This window comes from Arvicanthis niloticus, chromosome 22 (assembly GCF_011762505.2).
Source record: "Arvicanthis niloticus isolate mArvNil1 chromosome 22, mArvNil1.pat.X, whole genome shotgun sequence".
In the NCBI taxonomy this organism is placed as follows: domain Eukaryota; kingdom Metazoa; phylum Chordata; class Mammalia; order Rodentia; family Muridae; genus Arvicanthis; species Arvicanthis niloticus.
In genome coordinates this window covers 48,398,361-48,418,368 of record NC_133429.1, presented here as the reverse complement: position 1 = coordinate 48,418,368, position 20,008 = coordinate 48,398,361, and the positions used below count along the sequence as shown (strand labels likewise).

Genomic DNA, 20,008 nt, shown 5'->3' with positions numbered 1-20,008 from the left:
CTCTTCCCATAATAACTACAGCCACCATAAGAACGTGGTCACATGGCCTCTTTATTTGAAAAGTTGAACATGCTGTGGCACACGGTAGACCTGGGCACTTGGAGCCAGCCTGCAGGGAGTGTGTGGTAACCCCACCGCTTCGGGGATTCACGGTAGACCTGGGCACTTGGAGCCGGCCTGCAGGGAGTGTGTGGTAACCCCACCGCTTTGCGGATTGCAAGGTATAGTTGGAAGCAGATGTGGGTCCTGATGTTAGTTCCCTAGTTCTCTCCACTCTCTCCTTTCACGCTCTTGGCTACAGCTTTAGCTAAAGGACCACAAAAGGCCAGCAGTCAGCATCTAGTGTATAGCAACTAAGAAATGCAAGGATGAATTCAAGAGAGACTACGCCGTCTTGAGATGTGTCGTATCTGAAGCAGCCTCGTTGGGCTCAGTTGGTAGGCGAACTCCTCGCTGCTGTTGGCACTGTGCGTTTGTTCTCTCCCGTGGTCGGGCAGCAGACGCACGCCTTGCTCTAGAAAAGGCCCTTTTCTTTCTTCAGCTGGAGCTGTTTCCAGCCAGGCAGAGCAGCAAACTGCCCTCTCGTGATGCCAAACACAGACACAAAGTCTCGTTCTGAGAGGTAATTCTGAGAAAACAGAATTTGTGGTGAGAAAGAAGACAGTGTATTTCAGTAATGCGTGCAAGTGAGCTGGAGGGAGGGGACAGGGGAAGGAGCTGCATGGCTGTGTATTTGCCTAGGCACACAAGCTTGCAAGGGGACGCGAGCCCTAGAACATAGTCAAGTGATAGATAGGTTGGCCCTGGGAGAGGAAGGCTGAAACAAGCCTACATTGTTCTTTGGTCATGGAGGCCCATTAAGCCAGTGGATGAAGACTGGCTGGGCTTTCCATCCGGTCCTGGCCCCTTGCCTGATAGGCAGTGAATGGATTATACATTATGGATAAATTATAAACATTTGATTTTGGATGGATGGATGATCAAGTATTTATCTTGCTTCAAGCCCTACCTACCATTCTTGTTGAATACTTAGTTTTGGTGTTAGGGTGTGAACCCTGGACTGCTCTCTTGAGGAACCTGAGAATGTGCTGTACCACTGCACTGTACCCCGAGTACCCCAGGATCCTTAAAATGTGAGCAGGACAAGATCATTCCAATGTGGTGTCCATGTGGAGATCTAAGCTACGGCCTTTATTGTTGTTGTTGCTGTTGTTGTTATTTTCTGAGACAGCATCTTACCATAACCCAGGCTATCACAGAAGTTACTGCATAGCCCAGGTTTGCTTGGAAACTGGTGACCCTCCTGCCTCAGTCCCCACAGTGCTGGGGTTACAATCATGAGCCACCAAGCTCAACTGACCTGCAGCCTCTGCTTCTAAGAACATTATAGTCTAGATGCTTAAGATTTGGCTAGGGAAGACATTACGGAAAAGTTATTAAGTTTGATGGCAAACACCTTAACCCACTGACTCATCCTGCCAGCCCATGAGGTGATTTATTTTATTTTTTTTTAACTATTATTTGTTAAACATTTATTTTATGTGTATGAGTGCTCTACCTGTATGTACACCTGTATGCCAGAAGAAGGTGTCAGAACTCACTATAGTTGGTTGTGAATCACCAGGTAGTTGCTGGGAATTGAACTCAGGACCTCTGGAAGACCGTCTAATGCACTTAACCGCTGAGCCATCTCTCCAGCCCCCATGTGGTTTAAATAGAGCTTTTGGGAACTTCCCGGCTATTACTTACTGTTATACTAGGGAAGGATTTGGGGAATGGAGGGGAAACAGGTTAGTTCACAGTAGTGCATGATGGCTGAACTAGGTGCACAGAAGCTACCAGATGGATTCCTGCAGCAGGAGGAAAAAATTCAAGGAGGAGCCCTTGAATTGACTCAGTAGCTCAGAGGCCCCTTGAGTTCCTGCAGTGAGACTGATCTGCTCCAAGCCAGTGCTTCACCCATGGGAACTCCGCCCCCATGTTCAGTCACACAACCACTCACCTCCTTTTTGGCGGGGTCCACATCCTCAGGCAGCTCCTGGTTCTGACCTTTTAGCAGAACTTCCACAGGGTAGTGCTTTGGCTCGCTTTCACTAGAATTCAGGGAGATCGTTGCGTTCTTCATGTCCTGCATAAGAGAAGAACACAGATGCAGGTAGAGCGACGTCTGCGTGGCCTCGGTTCCCTGCGTGTATAAGGTTTACACTTTGGCTTGTGCCTCTCCATCCTTTGTGAACATCTTTCAGAACGGCGGTTCCTAAACCTGGACGCATAACAAACCTGCTGATTCAGCAGGTCCAGTGTGAGCCCTTAGAGCCACATCGGCACTTGGGTCTTCTCATCCGTGACATATAAATGTTTGTTTATGTAGTGCTGGGAACTGGAGCCAAAGCCTCGCGCGTGCTAGGCAGGTACTCTGCTGCTGAACTGTACACCTCTTGCCAGGAGTCACAAATGCTGGTCACAGGAGTTTACAAATGCCACGATCATATACCTTCTATTTAAGTTTTTATCTAGGGTCTACGTTTCCAGTCGCTAAATGCCTTCAGACTGAAGCCGTGCTTCTGTACACTTTAAAGACTCTAACGGCATCCCGTTAGCTTTGGGATCTGAGTTAGCAGATCCCAGAGGACAAGGTGTAAATGTTGGACCTCCGTGTGCTGTGCATCCTGTCCTGTCATCCCAGCGCTGCTGGGTGCTGGCTGCAAGCTCCACTTGTAGCTGTTAAAATAGGAGTCAGTGGCCTAAGCCACTATGGTGTTAGAAGCTTGTTCCTGAGAACTGCTAACAAGAATCTTAATCTCTCTGGAAAGGCGGAGAGGGTAATAGTTAAGTTTGTTCTTACGGTTCTTTCCTTCTTTTGTTGTTTCTTTCTTTCTTTCTTTTTCGTTCTTTATTTTTTTTTTTTTTTTTTTTTTTTTTTTTGAGGCAGGGTCTCATATACCCCAGGCTGGCCCTCCACTCACTATGTAGCATGGCTGACCTTAAACCCTTTCATTTATTTATTTTGCACATTATGTATATGGGTTTAGGGGTTGGATATGGCTGCTCCTGCAGTCCGGAGGAATACAGACTTCTGGAGCTGTAGTGACAGTCCCTTGTGAGCTGCCCAACACAGGTGCCTGGAGTCTGGCAGAGCAGCAGGTGCTCTTAGCTGCAGAGCCAACTCTCCAACCCCCTCCCCCACATACCTACCATGCTCTGGAATGCAGAAAATTAGGAACTTGGCTCTGAGACCTGCTTTTTCCCCTCCCAGAACTCATAGTTCTCCCACATTTGCTTCTCAAGTGCTTGAGACTTGCTTTTCTATTCCTTAAAATAACCTCTGTGGATGGGTGCAGTTCACTAGTTTACACCTCAGACAGGACACAACAGGACAGACAACAAAAGCCCTTTGTATCCAAGTGGACAACTGGAGAAGTTCTTAAAGACAGGAGGGCATCTGCCACACTCTCTCTCTTCTCTAAGTGTGACCCCCGACTCACAGTGGTGATTCGCACGATAGCAGTGTTGTCCCCCAGCTCACTCTTTAACTGCTCATATGATTTTCCTTCCTAGAAAGAGACAGAAAAAATAGAACGAGATATTTATTGACAACGGGGAACAGGCATCGTAGGCCTGGTGTGTATTATCAGGAAAAGCAAAACAGGGTAGAACCGTGAAGCACTTGGGTATACTCTCTGGTTCAGTTACATGTGACCAACATTCTTTGGTGGCAAGAACGAGCCGGTGGGTGGGTGTCAGACGCCTGATTTCTTGCCACTGGCCCACCGTGACTTTGCATGGACTGTCAGGATTGTGAACGTGTGTAGACAGGTGTCACAGTTCCTCACTGCCTCCTGCTGACACAGCTGGGGACTGACTAGACTCCCTGCCACGGAGACAAAGCTGAGGAAAAGGGAAGCAGGACAAGGATGAGGGGTGGGGAGGTGAGGGGGGGCGGGAATGAGGGCCTGGTTTTACTTGGCTCGGGAACAGCAGGTCTCCCCCACCCCCCAGGTTCTGAGGCTCAGGACAGTCAGAACAGAATCCTCAGTTTCTACTTTTCTTACACTCCAAATGTGAGGGTCCCATGCCAGGAACCAGCCTGTGAAGGTGGGGGGCTCAAAGCCCTGTTTGATGATCAGGATCGGTGTGTCGGGATCTCGGCCACTGGGGTGTGTTACCAGGTACTCCTGGGCAGTCGAGAGGGCCCCCTTCTTCTCTGTGGCGTTGGCCTCAGCTCCTATCCACAGGAACACCTATCGCACCAATTTCATATTGTTAGTGGGTCCGCAGGACTGAGAGCTGCTGTGCGTGCTGTTCATCACCCCCTTCCCTCCAGTCACAGACTCATTTGTGCTCCGAAGAGGAAGGTTCCAGAAGCAGCTTGGTTTTGTGATTTCAGTTGCTATGGGTATCTTCTAAGTTTTCACATCCGAACTGCAGTTTTCTGAATGAACAGCCTACAAAGCACCCCTCATGCTGTCTCGGTGTGCCTCAAACCTCAGAGAAGCCAAATGTAGCATTCCTGTCTGAGTGCCTACCCTATGGGAATGTTTGTTCTTGGTAAGCCTGAGCCCTCAGTCACATAGGACAGAACTGAGAGGCAGGTCTGTAGCCCTGGATCCAGAGAGTCACTAGACTCACGAGCTGGACCACAGCAGATGTCCCCTCACCACGCCTCTCTCTGTGTGGTCCATTTTGCTTGCTGGTGTGATGGGTCGGAGCCCCCAGAGCCCACAGCGGCTTCTCCGCTGGATCCCAGGTGTGTCTTACTCTTGTCTCACATCTTTGTGTGTTTATTTGTTTGGTTTTGACTGGATCTCACTCTCTAGCCCAGGCTAGCCTCAAGCCTACTCTTGCCTTGAACTCACAGGAATTCTCCTGCCTCAGCCTCCCTGGTGCTGGGACTGCAGGCACAAGCTACTCTGCCAGGCTTGTTGTATTCTCTGGCAGGATTCCGCATCCTGCTGTCCAGCACCGTTTCCTCCCCAGAGCCCGGCTGCCAACCGCACTGAACGCTTCACACACTCAGCGGCTTCTCTGCCTGGCCCCTCCATCCGACCTGTGAACACTGAAGGCTCATTAGCAAGGAGGGGAATGGCACAGACAGGAAGACATATCATTCGCCTGCTGCCTAAAAAGCCCATAGTCTCTAGAATCTGCTATCATCCTCAAACCAGGGCAGGACCTATGCTATGCTTTGTTTTCCAAAATAAGGTGAGAAAATTCCCTGGGTGCTAAGAGCAAAGTTTTGTTTTGTTTGGCTCGAATTTTTCTATTGTATCTATTTGGTGGATGTGAGGATATGTGTGTCACAGTGTAGTTGTGGAGGTCACAGGACAACTTGCAGAATCCATTCTTGCTTCACATCTGGTGGGCCTTGGGGATTGAACTCTAGTTGTCATTGTTGGTGGCAAGCACCTTTATTCACTGGGCTGTTTTGCTGGCCCGACATTATTATTATTATTATTATTATTATTATTATTATTATTATTATTATTTAGCTTTTTGAGACTGAGTGGGGGCGGGGAGGCCCAGGCTGGCCTCAGACTTTATTTGGACCCTCCCAGCTCTGTGTGCTAGCTGCTTAGACTCCAGACATGTGTCAGTACCCTGGCTTAAGGCTGGCGGGCTTAGACCTCAGTCTCTTCTGGCCGTGACGTAAAGCAGGCTCTCCAGCAGCCCCCGAGGACGCTCGACTTAGTTGGGCCCGCTTTCGTCCTGGGTGGGGTGCCATACAGGAACAAGCCCAAACTGTGGAGACCTTTGCCAGCAGCCTGAACTTTGCGGCTGTGTCTTACCTGGTCCCAGGTGTCCAGGAGCATCACATCACCTGGGCTCAGGTCATCCTGGGTGAAGTTCGTGACCTCGGTAACAAGGAACCGGCCAGTCTTATTAGAACATTCAAAGAGCCGGACCTGGACGTCCAGGGTTTCTTGCTGCAGCCTGCAGTACAGTCATGTAGAAGGACAGAGCTGCATAGGAATCATGTTAACTGTGTGTGTGTGTGTGTGTGTGTGTGTGTGTGTGGTGTGTGTGCGTGTCCATATGAAGACATATGAAAGAGCGTTGGGTGTCTTCTTCCATAGCTCTGCACTGTAGTGTTTTGAGACAGGTTTCCCGGGGCCTGGAGTGTGTCAGTTTGGTTAGACTAACCCACCAGCAAGTCTGAAGGATCCTGCTGTCCCCCCCACCCCCACCCCCCTGTCCTCAGCACAGGGATGGCAGGCCTGCGATGCTGGTTTCCATCTGTTAGGGATGGAGTTCAGGTCCTTGTGTTTGCACACGGACTTTGTTGACTAAGCTGTGGCCCCAGCCTAGAATACTTAAAGCTGTGAGGGACTCTCAGGATTTGTATGGGCCACTGGCCAGGGCAGCCAAGAAGACAGGACTGACTGCTCACTTACCTTTTGTCGTTAGCGTAGGGTGATTTTCCTCCCAGAAGGTCCCAGAACTCAGGTGGCTCCTGGCCCTCAGCCACAGTGTTCGCATTGCCATCACAGAGAAGCTCAACCAGCTCCTTAGCCATTGCCCGCTCGTCCCCACTAGACCCCTGAGCGGGGCGAGAAGGACACGGGTGTTAGAGACACAGGGCACATTGATAGGGATGCCAGGCTTCCGAAACTAGAATCAGCTCCGAGCTTCAGTGCCCCAGGATGGGGAGAGGGGGGAAGACTGGACATGCAGGCACAGGACAGGCCTGCTCTGAAACCCACAGTGCTCCTACACAGAAGTCACCTCTGTTTTAGCCTCACCTGGAATCGTAGCACACAATTTCCGCTGATATAAACCCTGGGTCTTACACATACACAGCAAATGCTCTGCCTCTGTAGCGAGCCCTGTATCCCCAGGCCTAGCTTGTAACTTTCATTATGTTGTTGTTTTGGTTTTGTTTGTTTATTTGTTTGGAGACAGGATTTCTCTGTAAAGCACTCGCTGTCCTGGAACTCATGCTGGTCTCAAACTCAGAGATCCACCTGCCTCCCGAGTGCTCGGATGAAAGGCATGTGCCACCACTGCCCGGCACCTGCCTCCCGAGTGCTCGGATGAAAGGCATGTGCCACCACTGCCCGGCACCTGCCTCCCGAGTGCTCGGATGAAAGGCATGTGCCACCACTGCCCGGCACCTGCCTCCCGAGTGCTCGGATGAAAGGCATGTGCCACCACTGCCCGGCACCTGCCTCCCGAGTGCTTGGATGAAAGGCATGTGCCACCACTGCCCGGCACCTGCCTCCCGAGTGCTCGGATGAAAGGCATGTGCCGCCACCGCTAGGCTTCAATCTTATTTTTTTTTATTATAGTAAGATTGAGTCTGTTGGTCTCCACATGACTTAAACAGATCTCTGTCCCCACAGTGCAATTACAGTGAAAATTCTTTAGTTCTCCCTAATTCCTACCCCTTTGAAGTCAAGCCCTGAGTCCTGGACTCTTGACATAGGCTAAGCTGTGTTCCATTAGGACAGTCCAGCCATTTCTCCGCTGTCTTAGGTGGAAGCATGTAACATCCAGCCTTGGAGACCAGAGTCTTTCACTTGGCAAGAGACTGTTGTCACTTGGAGACTCCCTGTTGTCTGCATGAGTGGTCCTTCCATCTTTATTGCTGAGTAATAGTCCATTGAAGGAATGTATCCATGTTCATCCATCATCCAGACCGCTTCGAATTTGAGGGCATTGTGAATAAATGTGCTTTGCACGTGTGTGTACAACTCTGTGTAAGGAGGTTTTTGTTCATTGGTGCTTTTAAAAGATTTACTTGTATGAGTGTTTTGTTCACATGTATGTGTGTGTAGGTATGTGCCGCAAGTATGTGCAGTGCCTAGAGAGATCAGGAGTGTGTCAGATCCCCTGGAACAGGATTTACAAATGGTTGTGAGTCACCATGGGGGAACTGAACCCAGGTCTATTGCAGGAGGCATCTCTGTTGAGCCATCTTTTTAGACCCAGAATTGTGTGTGTGTGTGTGTGTGTATGTAGATGTGTATACATATGTGTGTGAGTATACCTATGTGTGTGTATGTTTGTACATAGATGTGCATACATGTATGTTTGTGAATGAGTGTACAAACGTGTGTATGTATGGGTGGGTACATGCATGTATGTAGATGTGTGTACATATGTGTGTATGTGGGTGTAGGAATGTGTGTGTGTACATTTGTGTGTACATAGATTGCGTGTGTGAGTGTACGTGTGTGCGTGCACGCCTGTGTGCTCACTGGGGTTACAGATAGGAGCTCCCACTTTCAGCCTTTTGTGTTGCTGGGGATTGAATTTAGGTGTCCTATTCTTTACCTGACAGGGCTGAGGGCGGAGCCAGGGCAGTAGCGAATCCCAAGGGACTAACTAGAAGGTCCCGGCAGCCATCTCACCTTGCCATACCACAGGTAGTGCTCCGCCTGAGTCCGAAGCAGAAAGACATCGTTGGAGTTGAGGGAGGAAGCAGAGGCTGAGACCTCCATTGCTTTGGTATTGGATTTGTTGTTTCCGTGGATCTGGAAGAGCCTTACTGGAGGGTCAGGCTCTGCATTTCCCTTCCTGGAAGTCCCGCCCTCGAGAGAAGAAAAGCAGAGTCCAGACCTTCATAGCTCTGCACGGGGCTGTGAACGCCAGATGGGCTGCATATGTCTTTACCCCTCAGGATCCCCTAGGCTGATGGGAAAGGTTCACTCACTGACCTCGAGTAATTCTGCCATGCAGGTGTTATTCCACCGCGCACAGGAAGAGAGTGAGGTTGGGAAATTGACTTATATAGGGCAAGAGAAGAACCTGATGTCAGACTTGAGAGATGACCCATACCTGAGTGTCTGCGTTGCCTGCCCAGGCTTCTGCCAGGGCTCCATGGAAGAAGCGGGCCTAAGACTAGGAGAGGGACACACCTGGGCAGTGACTAAGGAGGGGCAGAACAGTGTTGGACGGGTGCAGGCTGGGTAACAGGCTACTACTGCTGTACAGATCCTGCAGCACAGAATGCGAAAGACCATGAGCACTGGCTAGATAGTAGCTTGAGATTTTCCTGGATGTCTCAGACCAAGCGCCTCCTTTGCTAAGGAAGTTGTCTAAGCTAAGCCTTGTTCATTCCGCCACACACACACCATCACCCGACCCCTGCCTGGCTGGTAGCTCTTTATTGGTTCCTCAGCTCAGAGCATCCCTGAACAGGATGAAGTTTTGTCTGTAGGTCCTCACCTCGTAGATAACCATCTTTCCTTTGAAGATGGCCATGAAGTGGCGTGGCTCCTTCCCCATGCTAACCCGGACCTGCACAGGGGCTCCCCCAAACTGCTGATCCACCTCCACCGCCTGGTAAGCCGAGGCTGCAAGTTCATCCTGGGAGGCGTGGCGGCCCTGCAGTGGTGAGAAGCGAGTGAACCCAGTGTCCAAGGAGTCCCCTAGATCCAGTACTGCACTGAGAGCTTGCACCTGGCCTATGTACAAGATGCCAGGTGTACAAGATGTAACAGGGTTTCCCAGGGAGGCCCCTGGACCTTATACTGTGCTGAGAGCCTGCACCTGGCCTACCTGCCATATGTACAAGATGTAATGAGGTTTCCCGTTCACATCATACGTGTAGAGAACCAGATAACAGTCTCCCCCGTAGAAGAAGCCATGCCACTGGTATTCCACAGGGACCAGCTCTAGGTTCTCAATTCTCCAGACCTGGGCACAAGAGGAGACACAGTCCCTCAGAGATGGGCATCCTGTTCAGGCAATTCCACCAGAAGGGAACTGGGCAGTGTTGAACAAACCCCAAGTGGGGATGAAGCACTAACATCCATCCCAAGTGCGTGCCCCTCCCCGCCTGGGTCCTCTGTGCCCTGAAGGCCCATCACATTTGCAAGACTTGAATCCTGAGAACTGTCCCAGGTCACACGGGTCCAGGGCCTCCCGTTAAGTAGCCTCCCGTTAAGTAGCCTAGATCTTCACAGGTGACTTGAACATATCTTCCAGGGGATAGAGCATTGGGGAAAGTGTCTCTCACTTTCCTGAAGTGGTTAACAGCCAGCCCCACACTTCTTAGACAGTATGGAAGCGTGGAATGGAGAAAGAAGCATACAGAATGCCCTCCTCCACAGCAGGAACACCCCAGAGGCTGAGCGCCGCCCTCACTGGTCTCACCTCCACCTTGCCGTTGCCGTCATCCACCATCCTCTCCTGCGCAGCCACTTCTGGCTTGGCGTGTAACAGAGTCACATCAAACTTGTCCTGGAAGATTTTAGCTGCAGAGAAAGAGGTGGGAAAAGCCAAGTGAGCAGACACTCGAGCCTCTTTCTAGGGTCCCAGCAGAAGAAGATACACCTGGCAAAATCTCACCGATTTTACCAATGCTGAATGTTTTCCCCAAGCCGGAGGTCTGGTCCTTCACCGACCACTTCTGGAACAACTGTTTGAACATGGCCGACTCTGCGCCATCGTTGACTGTCTCCACGTTGGTGCTGCTGGGATATCCCTTCATCTTGATGAAATCCTGCAGTCCCCATATCCCGCACACACACAAAAGCATGTCAGCCAGGGTACCTACTGAGTGTTGGCTCATCTGGTACCTCACTATCTGAAGTCAGGTGGTGGGATTCTCTCCTCTCTGACCCTGGGGATCATACCCAATTTCTGCCTCACATTTTTGGTGTCTCTTCATTAAACTGCCATGATTATGGCCGTTATGCATTGATTTTGCAGGACCTACTATGCGCCTCTACTGACTGTTTCATAGTCATTTGCTCATTTGTTCCTTGTAAGCACATCCCATGCTGGGTCCGCAGAATTTAATAAATGCTCCTTGAGTCCCCACCCTAATCTGGACATGTGACACCCCTTCCATAGCAACAGCACCTTCTGAGGGCAGGTTCTGTGTGCCAAGTATGGTTCTGAGCACTTCACGAATTGGTTTTATCTTACAGTGGTTCTGGGAGACAGGGATCACCCCTGTTAGATATTGGGAAGCTGAAGCTCAGAGGTGTTCATTGGCCTGGAACACTCAGCTGGAAAAGGTCAAACCTACACTCGTATCCCAGTCGGCAAGCTCATATATGTCACTGGGCTCAAGTGCCTGGTGTGTTTGGGCACATGTCTATAGCGATAATGGCAGAAGATTCAGCCAGCACTGCATGTCTCCAGCTCCTACCAGGGCTTTGGACATGGCCGCCTGTTTCTCAACCTTGGTGGCTCCCTTGCCTTTCCACACGTAGATCTTGGTGCCACTTTGGTCCAGGATGTAGCAGTCCTGAATCAGGCAGGGATAAGTACAGTTACTCAAACTCAAGATAGAGAGGACTTTGCCCAGAATCTGCCTTCAAAGTGACCTCTGGTTTCCTCAAGCAAAGCCCCCTCTCGACTACTTACATCGTGGTTGAGTAGGTCCTGGACCAGGGGCCTGGTTGCCACCTCTGTGACTGACAGCTGCCCAGCTGAGTCGGAGACACTGGTGAAGGAGTGAGATTTAGCCTGTGCCTTCCCTTTGGGAAGTATCCCATAGCTAAAATGATGTTTCAGTGTGGCATTTCTGGGCAGAGTGGACTTCTTGAGATAGACACAGCTTGAATACCAAGAGGGAGATATACTCTGTTCTCCAGAGGATACTGTGGGTCTCTCTCCCAAACTGTCCCATCCACAGCCCTAGGCATGGATACACCAGAAAGGTCGCACCCACAGGCCAGGAGACTTTTGAATAAGAAGAGAGGATAGCTGCCTCTCTGAGAGGGGTTGTTTCTGAGCTCCTCGTAGGAGATACATTTAAAAGGATGAACCAGGAGCCAAGGCAGATGCCTCTGCCCAAGCTGAGTACTTGCTGTTCTAGAGGACATATTCCCACACCCAGCCTCCAGCCCACAGCCAAGCTAAAACACTCACTGATATAACATGATATTTGATTTCTGCTGCTGATCCATGATCTCATCAGGAACTGAAGGCTTGATAATGGAACGTCGGCCAAGGGTATCCTGGAGGACTGTCATCAGCCCTGGGCTGGCCTCCTCTTTGTCTCCCTCAATCACCCCGATTTCAGCACGGCCCCCTCGCTCCCTGTCCCGAATGTCCTTTGCCAAAAGCATAGCCTGCCAGAGAAGCCAAAGGAGGCACTCAGCTCAGCTGGTGCGTTTTCCTTCCTGATGGCTTCTGTGGGAGCCACCGGGATTGCAGACAAATTACGAAAATGCTGAGGAGTGAGACATGACCTTGGCCTGTCTGCAAGGCAGAGTCTATGCTAAGGCAGGATTCCCTCTGGGCTCCCGGGGGTCAGCAAGCACAGAAGGCAAAGGAAAATGGCACCCAAGAGGGGGAGCCCTGCTGGACGCCAGGCCTGGAGGAAAGGAATTAGGCTAGACCTTGAGACGTTCCCCACTGTTGCTCTCCGGGCCGTTCCACTGGATGATGACCATCCCAAGATCCAGCAAGAAGACATCGCCTCTGTTAAAACTGTCCCAGCTCACTTCCACCTGCGTGTGAGCAGTCAGAGTGGTCTGGGGCGATCTGAGGCACCAGGGCGGGAGCGCCCAGCCTGGGTGGGACACTCATGCGTGGGTGGGCCTTACCTCAGTGGCACGGACATTTCTTTTCCCCTTTACGTGTAGCAGCCTCTTCACATCATAGGTGTTGGTCTCCACGTGCTTCATCCCAGAGGCCACGCCCCCCTTCTTATAGCTGAGGGGATATTGATCCAGTTATTTGTCGTGCACCTGCTACGAGCTAGGTTCTGGGAAGATTCCTGAGAATTAAGGTTCTGGGAAGACTACTGAGAGACATTGGCCTCTGTCCACGTCGCTTATAATAACAAATGATCAAAGTAAACAGATGCTGCCCCTGCTGCCCCAAAGGTAGGTCTGTGACTCAGGGTGGGCGGGGTTTCCTGAAGGGACATTTGAGCTGAGAGACTATGAGAAGTCCCACGGATGGGAAGAGTAGTGGTGAGGCGGAGGGAACCTCATAGGTTGGGATTACAGGAGTGTGCCACGGCCCTCATGTTACATGTCTATGTACCCCAGCATTCATGTTATGTGTCTATGCATCCCAGCACCTGCCTGTGGCCTCCCAGAACTCTCCCTGCCTCATCTTTCTTTTCTTTTCTTTTCTTTTTTTTTTTAATATTTATTTATTTTATGTAGAGTACACTGTAGCTGTCTCAAACACACCAGAAGAGGGCATCAGATCCCATTACAGATGGTTGTGAGCCACCATGTGGTTGCCAAGAATTGAACTCAGGACCTTTAAAAGAGCAGTCAGTGCTCTTAACCACCGAGGAGGCATCTCTCCAGCCTTCCCTGCCTCATCTTACTCTGGCAGTCTCACGTCCCTCCTTCATTCCAGTAAAGCATGTCCTGTCACCCATGTGCACGACTTTCATAAACAGAGATTGTCATTCTGTTATAGACCCCGTCTGTGTCTTTGCTCATGTGTGCTAGGTGACTGACACATGTCTTTCTGTGACAGACATGTACGTTGACCACAGTCTCCTCCCACTGTTAACACAGTCAGGAACACCCTAGATCATGGGTCCTTACAGGCCTGGGTGTGTGAGGGGTTGTTCTGAGAGATGGGACTCACAATTTATAGTCCCAGTACACTCCAGAACGAAGCACTGACCCTCACCCTCTCCTGCAGGGGTGAGGCTGTGGTGGCTCCTCACAGCTGGCCCAGCCCTCAGCCCCACCCTGCTCTGATTTGCACTGTTCAGATGGGCTCAGGTTGCTTTGCTTTGCATCTCTCAGGTTACTTCAAAGGCACACTGACCCTTTAATTTCCTCTCCTGGAAACTGTGGTATCTGTCTCTGCTCCGTGCATGGCTACTCACATGATGCCCTGCTTGAAGTAGCCACGGAAGGTGTCGGACTCATGGTACTGGACCTCACGGTGCTGCACGGGGCTGCCTCCCAGGTAGTCGTCCAGCTGTGTGGTATAGATGGCCGCGCAGCTCTGCTCGTCCTGGGAGGAGTCCTTCCCAATCCAGAAGTGGATGTTCTGGGAGAGAAGGCTGCCCACTTTCCGGGTCTGGGATGTAGCCAGAGGTCAGAGGTCAGAGGTCAGGTCTAAGCTCACCTCTGTTATCCTGTGGATTTCTCTGGTGTGGGAAGGCCCCAGCATGCCCTGTCCTAGGGGCTGCAAAGCAAAGCCCCTTCACACAAGCAGTCCTTCGTTCTCTGTATGGAGCTGGCCCCACCCGTGTGCAGGCCCACTGAAGCTCTGACAGCCCTACTTCCTTCCCACATTGGGGAAGCTGACCACTTGCTATTCCTAAAGTGGCGAGCCTTTCCCCAGTTGGGTTTCCCTGCGCTCACAGAACTACAAGGCTGTTAGCACTGTCCGTGTGATGTTATTCCTCCAGTAGGATGAGGAAAAGGTTTGATTTAAAAAAAAAAAAAAAAACAAACAGGTTGTTGTATAGCCCACGCTAGTCAAACTTGTTGAGGCAGGGCTTGAACTCCTAATCTCCCTAGTTTCAACCTCTCAAGTGCTGGGATCATAGGTGTGTGCCACTAGGCCCTATTCTTTTGGGTTTTGGAGACAGAATGTTTACCTATAGCCCCGGTTAGTCAAGGATTTAGTGTGTAGCCCAGGCTGACCTTGGAGTCGTGATCTTCCTGAGTGCTATAACTATAGGCATGGACCGTCTATCCTGCGAATTTGCCCCAAGCTGGGGTTATCTGGGAGGAAGAACACCGATTAAAGAGCACTTCCATCAGAGGCCCGTGGGCTTGTCTGTAATGTTTTCCTGATCGATGACTGGTGGGGGAGGGCTCAGCCCACTGTGGGTGGGGCCACCCCTGTGCAGGTGGTCCTGAGGTCTATTTTAAAAAGCCACAGGAAGCAAGTCAGTAAGCAGCATTGCTCCGTGGTGGTCTCTGCTTCAATTCCAGCCTCCAGGTTCCAGCCTTGAGCTCCTGGCCTGACTTTCCTCAGGTCTACAAGCAGTAAACCCTTTCTCTCCCAAGCGGCTGAGCCCCTGGGGCAAGTGTGTCGTGTGTGCACATGTGCACGCGGGTGTGGACGGCTTACACCCAGGAGGTTTGGACTGAGAGCCCAGGCTCACTGTCTGACATACGCACGATCACAACCCAGGCCTGATGGTGGCCCTTGTCTGTCAATGCAAGGAAGAGTCTAGACAGACACTGGGAACCCCAGAGCCCCATTCCTCTCACCATCTGCCTGCTGAGGGGAGAGCATGGCTGTGGACGGCATTGCTCACCGAGAGGATGATATAGCAGTCTCCCTCGTAGAAGTTGCCGTGAGCACTCAGGGGCACCAGCGCCAGCTCCATTTTCTAGAAGGATTAGCAGAGTATGCAGCTGTACACACACCTCATTCCTGCCTTCCCCACAGCCCCCCTCTCCTGTCGCTGGCACAGGTAGCAGAGGGGCCATCTTCCTGTCTTTACAGGCAGGCGGCGGTCCAGAACAAGACCACTGCTCTGGCTTCTGGGAGCACTCTCTGGGAGTACTCTGGGTCTAAGTGTTCTGGTGTCCTTCCCCATAGCCTCCCCTTGGTCTCATCTGCAGTCTCCTGGGGAGGCTTGTGAGCTCCCAAAGCCCACAGCAGGGGAAAGAGTTGGGTGTAACTGTCAAGTAACTCTCATCTGAGCTGTGTAGACTGTCTGTAGTCCGGACAGAGTGTCCAACCCTCTGCTCATGACTGACTGCCTAGAGCCACCAGGCTGCCCTTCTCTGGGAAGCAGAGCAGGAGAGGAGGCAGACAGCAGAGAGAATGCCAGCGGCATGCGGTGCTCCAGGCTGAGTGTCCCACGGTCAGTCTGGGTTGTGGGGCCCTGATTTGCTCATCTCAGGAGGACCATTCACACGGCCTCAGTTACAAATGACACTTTCTGTGTATATCCGAGTGAGGCAAGCCTGTAGCAGTCTGTGCATGTTCTATAAAACCCAGATGTTAGGTGTGAAAAGATTAAATACACTTCGTGAGTCCAGGTTGGTTCCTGTCTGTTCCTTTTTACCCTACAGTTGCTTATTGTATGCCACACTGTACACATGACGGTCAGAGAAACTCAGAGTTGCTTCTCTTCTTCCACTGTGTGGGCCCCAGGACTTGCACTCAGTCACCAGGCTTGCCTGCACACACCTATCTCCATCCATCCAGCCCTTCCTATTCATTCTGAAGTGAGGAGCCTGGCACCGGGAATACTGGATTCTCACAAGCCTTGAGAGATTGTGACTCACGATTTGGGACTAGGCGGGGTAGGGGGAAATCTTACTTGTTGGTTCAGGTTGCAGCAACTGACTAAGTAGAGGTAAGCATATCCTGGTATCTGGTAGGTGCACCCAGACCAGAGTACAGAGCCACCCCAGAGACCAAGTCCACAGGATAAAGAGATGAGCAGTGCCTGTCTGTATAGCACGTCCCACCCCAAAGCTGGTAGGAACCAGACATGTTCTGACCAGTAGCCAAGAGTCTTCGGGTAAGGGACCTGTCTTTCTGAGATGTTTATTGGAAGCATAGACTCACCAACCAGATGCCCAGATGAAGGACAAGCGTGATTCTGCTTGGGGACCTACACTGAGTCACTGGGAGGTTCAAGGTTGGGGAAACCTGCCCTCTGATGCTGACCTTCTGTAGCCACAAGTTCAGATCCCAGTGGTCAGGGTGGGTGTGGCTCCCACTCTGCTCACCTCAATCCTCCACGTGATGATCCCGGGGTCATTGCTCACGGCCCTGAAGGCGCTGCTCAGAGACATAGCGTCTGTCTTCCTGGAACTGAAATATCACAAAGCCAGGGGTGACGCGCCTCACAGTGAACAGGGAGCCATTGCTTCTCCTAGGACACTTCCCTGTCTCATCAGCCATCACGCTGTATGCCCATTCGGTATGTCACTGTGCCACCACCACACCATTTCACCACGGCAGTTCAAGTTCACACAGTGACCTGGCTGGGCCATCCCTGCTTGAAAGGCTTGTTTCCCACCTGCTGCTACCTTGGTTAAGAGCTCTGGTTCATACTGATGACACTTTTCCTTTAAAACATATACATGCACATTGATGTGTTAAATTCTGTGAAGCTGGAGTTACAGGCAATCGTGAGTCACCAGAAGTAGTGCTGGGAATTGAAATTCCCAGTATGTGCCATCTCTCCATGGGGGGCGGGGGAAGGGCAACGAGTATTCCTGAGCCTGACAGTGTCACGCTCATGTTGACCCACTGCTCGCACTGGCTCATTTTCAGGCAGTGCCCATCTTCCTGTCACCTGGTGGTTCATATGAGGCTTACAGAGCTAGTATCTAATCTGTCTGTGGACGTGCTAGCATGGGCCCCATAGCCGAGCTTTTTGGTTTCATTTCATTTTACTTTTTTCAAGAAAAAGTCTCTGAGACCCTGGCTGTGCTGGCACTCACTCTGTAGCCCAGGCTGACCTTGAACTCAAAGAGTTCCACCTGCCTCTGCCTCCCAAGATCTGGAATTAAAGGCGTGCGCCACCACAGCCCGGCACATTTTATTTTATTAGCACAGCATCTATCCACATAGCCCAGGCTGGTCATAAACTCCTTCTGCCTTAGCCTCCTGAGTGCCAGCGTTACAGGCTTCCACCCCCAGACCTAGGTCTGTACCTTTCATTTTCATACCTGACCTAAAAAGTCTATTTTACATGTTTTCATGCTGCTAAGCCTTTCCAAAACCAAGTTCAGTGGTTCATAGGAAATCCAGACAGAAAAAGTTATTTCCAAATGAAGCCCCTCCTCCCAATTCTTGAGCTCCTCTTCCCAGACTCCTGCCAAGATCCTGGCCCCCACCCACCCACCCACCTGATCTGCACTACCATTTTTAATTTTGCAAATCGTCCTAGAACAGTAACAACCCTTTATCACCACTAACATACATTAACTGGTCTTGCAGAAGAAAAGGGAAAGGACAACACCTGTACCTAGGACAAAGAGCTGAAGGGTGCCAGCAGGGAAAATGGGTGTGGCCTCTTTGCCTGTCCCACACAGACCCAGCTTCTCTGGAAGGCTTGTCTTCAGTGAGCTTAGAGGTTTCCAGTGCCCACAGAGCTGAACAGGGCCGGGAAGTGATAAGATGACCATGGGCCCTCACGCCGATCACAGTAGTCAGCACTTGGCTGGGGTTAATACAAGGTTACCGAGTAGCTCTGCAAATGAATGTGCCTCCTCTCAAGTCCTACCCACAGGGAGACTGCACTCTCACAGTATGCCAAGTGATCGATCGCTAGGTTGGTTTCTCCTAAGACTCAAAGCCAAGGATGGGATGGATGGACTTAGGAGGGATTAAAAGACAAAATCGCCTGGGATCTCGAGATTGTGCAGATGTTTGACAGTTGGTGATATACGGGGCTTGTTAAGTGTAGCATGATGGGGTATAGTTCAAATGGTAGATGTCTGTCATCCCCAGCAGGGCCCCACCCCTTAAAAAAAAGTCTGACTCCACCGACCATTCTTTTCTGAATGGATAAAACCAGGCCTGAATGGATAAAACCAGGTTTGGAGAGGATATGCCATTACCACCTAAGAACCAGATCCCTTTGTGTGCTGCCGGCTGCAGACTAAAGCCGAGCCATGGCGCGGAACTGCCAATGTTTGGGTATTTAATTTGATAACTTGTGCTGCCCCACCCAGCACAGCTCAGAATCACCAGGAAATATTCAGGTTTCCTTCAGGCCAAGTTTTCTCACTTTAGAGTCCAATGCGTGACCCACTCAGGAAAGGGGACCAGAGCTGACATATTTCTGGTTATTGGTAAAGCCGGACCAGCCGCATTAGCATGGTGAATCCGAGCCCCCATAGACCTTCAGAACGCAGGAGCTGATCAGAGACCCAAGATTCAGGAAACGCCACACCCAGAAAGCCCAGTTCTATCCATCCACATCAAACTCCCCCAAAGCTGGGTCTATTTGTCTTTCCAAGTCCTAACCAGCCTCAGGGTCCTGAGGGCTACAAACATCACAGGCACAGGGTATGCTTTGGGGATTCCAGGTTACAAGCCACTAGCTTGTAACCTACTGGGTTTAAACTTCTCTTGCCCCACAGAGGAACAGATGAGAGGGGTCTTGTTGCCCCAAATCCATGAGCCTCAAGAACGTCCCCAACTTACTCAGTGGGCTCTACAGGTCCCCTCTCAGTGTGAAGTTTGCAAAGTGGGTCACAAGCTCCTGGTTCCGTTTTTCCAAAGCTTCATCCCAGAGGACAAAAGCCAGGGAAGGTGCAGCCCCTGTCTCTTCACCTCTGGCCTCATCCACACTCAGCATTCCGCTGACAAGGAAGGACACAGAGTAGACTTACCTGACCCTCTGTCCTCCGTCTTCCAGCAAAGCAGCAGGTGACGTGCTGCCGAGCTACCCCAACGCAGGCGGCTTCAAGTGCTGCAGCCCAGGTCAGCAATGGCCGCACAGCGCAGACACTGGGTTATATTTGCTTGTGTTTGCATCATAACCACATTTTCCTAGCTCTGGCCAATCACAGCCAACCTAGCCCTGGGCTTGACTTATTCAAACCAGGGAGGAAAGCTTTATCTGCTCCTATTCAAAACAGTGAAAACAAGAAGAGCAGACTTTTAAAGGCTTCTTTTAACTCCAGCTCCACGCCCTGTCTATTGATTTTTTTAAAAGTGCACTGCCCATCAATAATTCAGTGAGGGAGGATATGAGTTTGCCATATTGTAGATATGAATGTATTGTGCCGATGACAAGAGACTGATTAGAGCTCCCTTACTGTGCCTGGATGTTCAGGACCGCATGATGATTCTGGGCGGTTTTGTGGTGTATGGAAAGGTTTTGTTTCATGGAGTCCTACTATGTGCCCGGAAACCATGCTGGGCTCTGACTCCCATGGCTCCTGTTTGGCAGCATCCAGAGCATGCATGGGAGCCTCCAATTCCCCAGGGCTTCAGTCTCTACCCGCAGTCAAAGCACAGCAAGCACATGCTTGCCAAGTACCCGGGGGAGAGGGAGTTGGCTCTAACCCGGGCCAGAGAAGAGCTATGTAGTCCAACCTCTGTAACCTGGATCAGAATCCCAGTGTTTGTTCTGCTGGGTGCTATCATTTCATGACCTGTCTGTCGTACAGGAAGAACAGCATCCACCGGG

At 51.0% G+C, this 20,008-nt stretch overlaps 1 protein-coding gene across 2 annotated transcripts; it reads right to left on the bottom strand.

Annotated features, from left to right (window-relative positions):
- Nucleotides 1-302: 302 nt before the first annotated feature.
- Avil (advillin) lies at nt 303-19,929 on the bottom strand. Of its 2 annotated transcripts, XM_076920393.1 has the most exons (20): nt 19,206-19,929; nt 16,587-16,671; nt 15,155-15,229; nt 13,763-13,959; nt 12,507-12,615; nt 12,300-12,410; nt 11,827-12,029; nt 11,320-11,398; nt 11,102-11,200; nt 10,294-10,447; nt 10,099-10,199; nt 9,502-9,639; nt 9,169-9,327; nt 8,352-8,531; nt 6,393-6,538; nt 5,787-5,931; nt 4,053-4,241; nt 3,486-3,554; nt 2,003-2,128; nt 303-628 (listed from the first exon to the last, which is right to left on the bottom strand). In XM_076920393.1, the coding sequence occupies exons 2-20, from the start codon at nt 16,650-16,652 to the stop codon at nt 515-517; spliced, it is 2,460 nt and encodes an 819-aa protein (XP_076776508.1). In that variant the 5' UTR covers nt 16,653-16,671; nt 19,206-19,929; the 3' UTR covers nt 303-514. The 2 variants fall into 2 exon arrangements, 1 of the variants encoding a protein (XP_076776508.1); XR_013106409.1 differs by lacking the exon at nt 303-628 and having other exon boundaries at nt 2,007-2,128; nt 2,281-3,554.
- Nucleotides 19,930-20,008: the final 79 nt, after the last annotated feature.

Bases quoted from the DNA above. Each gene is read 5' to 3' on its own strand.
- Avil (XM_076920393.1), bottom strand. From the start codon at position 16,652: ATGTCTCTGAGCAGCGCCTTCAGGGCCGTGAGCAATGACCCCGGGATC. The intron at 15,230-16,586 runs GTGAGCAGAGTG...TAATCCTTCTAG, and splicing joins TCATCACGTGGAGGATTGAG to AAAATGGAGCTGGCGCTGGT. The intron at 12,411-12,506 runs GTAAGGCCCACC...GCTCACACGCAG, and splicing joins GAAATGTCCGTGCCACTGAG to GTGGAAGTGAGCTGGGACAG.